We start from the raw sequence: 2,656 nt of genomic DNA on the forward strand, positions 1-2,656 counted from the left end.
TTACCTCAAACAAGATATTATCTATAAAAAAGGTAGTTCCTAACTTAATAGTGGTGATGATAAGCTAAAGAAGATAAGTCATAGAGTCTATTAGTATTTGTTAAAGACTTGTGTAAACATATGTTTACAGTTCTTGTATTCCCCTTATTCCACGATTCTTTTCTGTGGTGGATTCTGCATTCCTTCACCAGTGTCTTAAGAAATTCATTAGATATTTTCATATAGCTAAGATACTTTACCAAACTTGGTAGATGTATGCCCTTTATGAAGATTACAAACAACCAATTCTTCACAATTAATGCTTTGTAATTATATCTATCAGGAAGTAGTAAGAGAAAGGCAAGAAAACCTAAGACTTGTGAGACTGATGCAAGATAAAGAGGAAATGATTGGAAAACTCAAAGAAGAAATTGACTTGTTAAATAGAGTAAGTATTTCACATATTTCAATTTCAGGGTTCCTTTTTTTTTTTTTGAGAATGGGATGAAAATATGTAAATATGAAGAAATTATTTCATTGCATTATTTATTTTGTTCTTTTGTTAATGAGATGGTAATTTGTAGTAGTAAGAACCATCATTTCATTTCACAAACTGATTTCCTCTGGGCAATTATCAGTTTAACAAACATAATTTTATTCTTTTGGGGATGGACTGATAAATGGATTTGTTCTGTGTTTTGTTAGAGTTTGGAGATGAGAGACAACTTGGTCACTACCACATGTAAAAGGGCACTGGCACAGAGTCACTCCAATAAAGAACTAAAATTTGGTACTTTATCACTATAAGAAATTCCAGATGTCTTTGTGTGTATTTTCACCACTTTTTTTTCTTCAGTTGTACTTAATGCATCCCCAGCTTTAGGTTTAGCAATTGGCTAAGCCAGTATTTGACTTCAGGTATTCGATAGTTCTACTTCAGTGTAGTCCATTCTTTGTGGACTGCCTTTCATCCTGATTCCAACACAGGTATTCCTCTATTGGTATTAGAATTTGATTTAAGAAATTCTGCAAATATTTTTGATGTCCATGATGTATTTGCACTGTCTTAGGCACTATGGGTATAAAAAACAGTGATAAAACCCCTGCCCTTATAGAGTTGATAATCTAGTAATGATACAAGAATGTATTTTATCATTTAATTCCAAATCTTAGGTAGATCTCAAGTTGTAATTTTAGAAATCCCATATTTTTTTTGTTGTTTCAACAGATTTTTCCCATCATTCATTTAGTTGGTAAATAAATGCAAATTCTGTTTTTGTGAATTTTAAAATCATTTACCTAATTGTCAAAAGGCAGTATACAAAATTTATCAGAATGCTGCTATACTATAGCAGTGATTTAAATTGATTGTATCAAGTTTTAATATTTTAGACTGCAAGGATAAATCTATAAATGTCTGCTTTTCTAACATTTAATAAACAGTTGACCTTGAAATAATATTTTTGTGACTAAAACTTCTAGTGATTTGTTTTTAACCAGATGTTGTATATTTGGGACTAGGATTAATACAGGGAACATAGAGCTGGATCATATACTTTTAAAGCTGGAGAGTGAATGCCTGCTTTAGTGGCTTTGAATTATTTTTTAGCTCTAAAACCTTTCCCTCAAAATGTCGTGAAGAAGCCCAACATTAGTTGAAACAGATCAACTCTGTATGCCCCAGATCCCCTTTTCTGTATGCCTCAGTTCGCATCCCTGGTCTCATCCCCTAATGTATACATTTAAAGATCACACAAAGGGAACCTTGTACCTTTTGAAGCCCACTTTGACACAAGGTTGCAACTTGAGGCGCTATACTACGTATGGCCAGCATGTGTGTTTTGTTCAGCCTTCCATTTTAGGGAGGGGGAATGGAGTTTGGTTTTAACTTATTTATGATGATTAAAAATTGGAAGATTTGCAATTTAAGAATTCTGACTTGTGCCTTTTTTTGAAAATCTGTAAGTTCTGGCAAGAATTGGCCCACATATTTGTGATAAGAATGAAGTCAGGAGTTGCTTTAGGTGGGACAGATTCCATCTAGAGTTATTTCTTCATTTCAAAATGAATTGGTTATATGAATTATCTTTGAATGTGTATTTATAAAGGTGTTTTTTTTTAATCTCCCTTAGAATGTATTTTAAATATTTTTAAAGTATTATTTTCCTTTTTTTCCTTAAGGACCTAGATGACATAGAAGATGAAAATGAACAACTAAAGCAGGAAAATAAAACTCTTTTGAAAGTTGTTGGGCAGCTCACAAGGTAGAAGATTCAAGGCTCAGTGTGGAATAAATATTTTAAAACTACTGATTGAATGTTATGATCAATGCTAGGACGATATTCCTATGCTGCAATACATTAAAATAGCGAAGTATGTATATTTATTTCTAGAAAACGGATGGATGTCTATTTTCAAAATATTTCATTTTCATTATTAGTTTCAAAAAAAGTATCTACCCTTTTTATTTCACAAATAAGTAACGCCTTTCAGTTATTAAAGTGATAGGTAATACCTTTTTGGTTTTGTGTGGTATTCGAATAATACATGATTTAAAGTCACAACCCTTTAAGTATATTTTATCTTTGGTAGCACATTCTCTCCCTGAAGGAATATACATAGTCTTTGTTTACATGAATTCAGATACTTTTGGGGAGTTACTTGTAAATGCCTTATT

At 31.7% G+C, this 2,656-nt stretch overlaps 1 protein-coding gene across 1 annotated transcript in view; it reads left to right on the forward strand.

Annotated features, from left to right (window-relative positions):
* The window catches only part of PAWR (PRKC, apoptosis, WT1, regulator), a 91,128-nt gene extending 88,746 nt beyond the window's left edge, over positions 1-2,382 (forward strand). Inside the window, exons 4-5 of the mRNA XM_012656312.1 lie at positions 271-427; positions 2,161-2,382. Of these exons, the coding sequence (XP_012511766.1) occupies positions 271-427; positions 2,161-2,247 (244 nt within the window). The 3' untranslated portion in view covers positions 2,248-2,382. The remainder of the gene's footprint in view (positions 1-270; positions 428-2,160) is intronic.
* Positions 2,383-2,656: the final 274 nt, after the last annotated feature.

The sequence above is a fragment of the Propithecus coquereli genome, unplaced genomic scaffold, assembly GCF_000956105.1.
Source record: "Propithecus coquereli isolate 6110/MARCELLA unplaced genomic scaffold, Pcoq_1.0 Scaffold50, whole genome shotgun sequence".
Classification (NCBI taxonomy): Eukaryota; Metazoa; Chordata; class Mammalia; order Primates; family Indriidae; genus Propithecus; species Propithecus coquereli.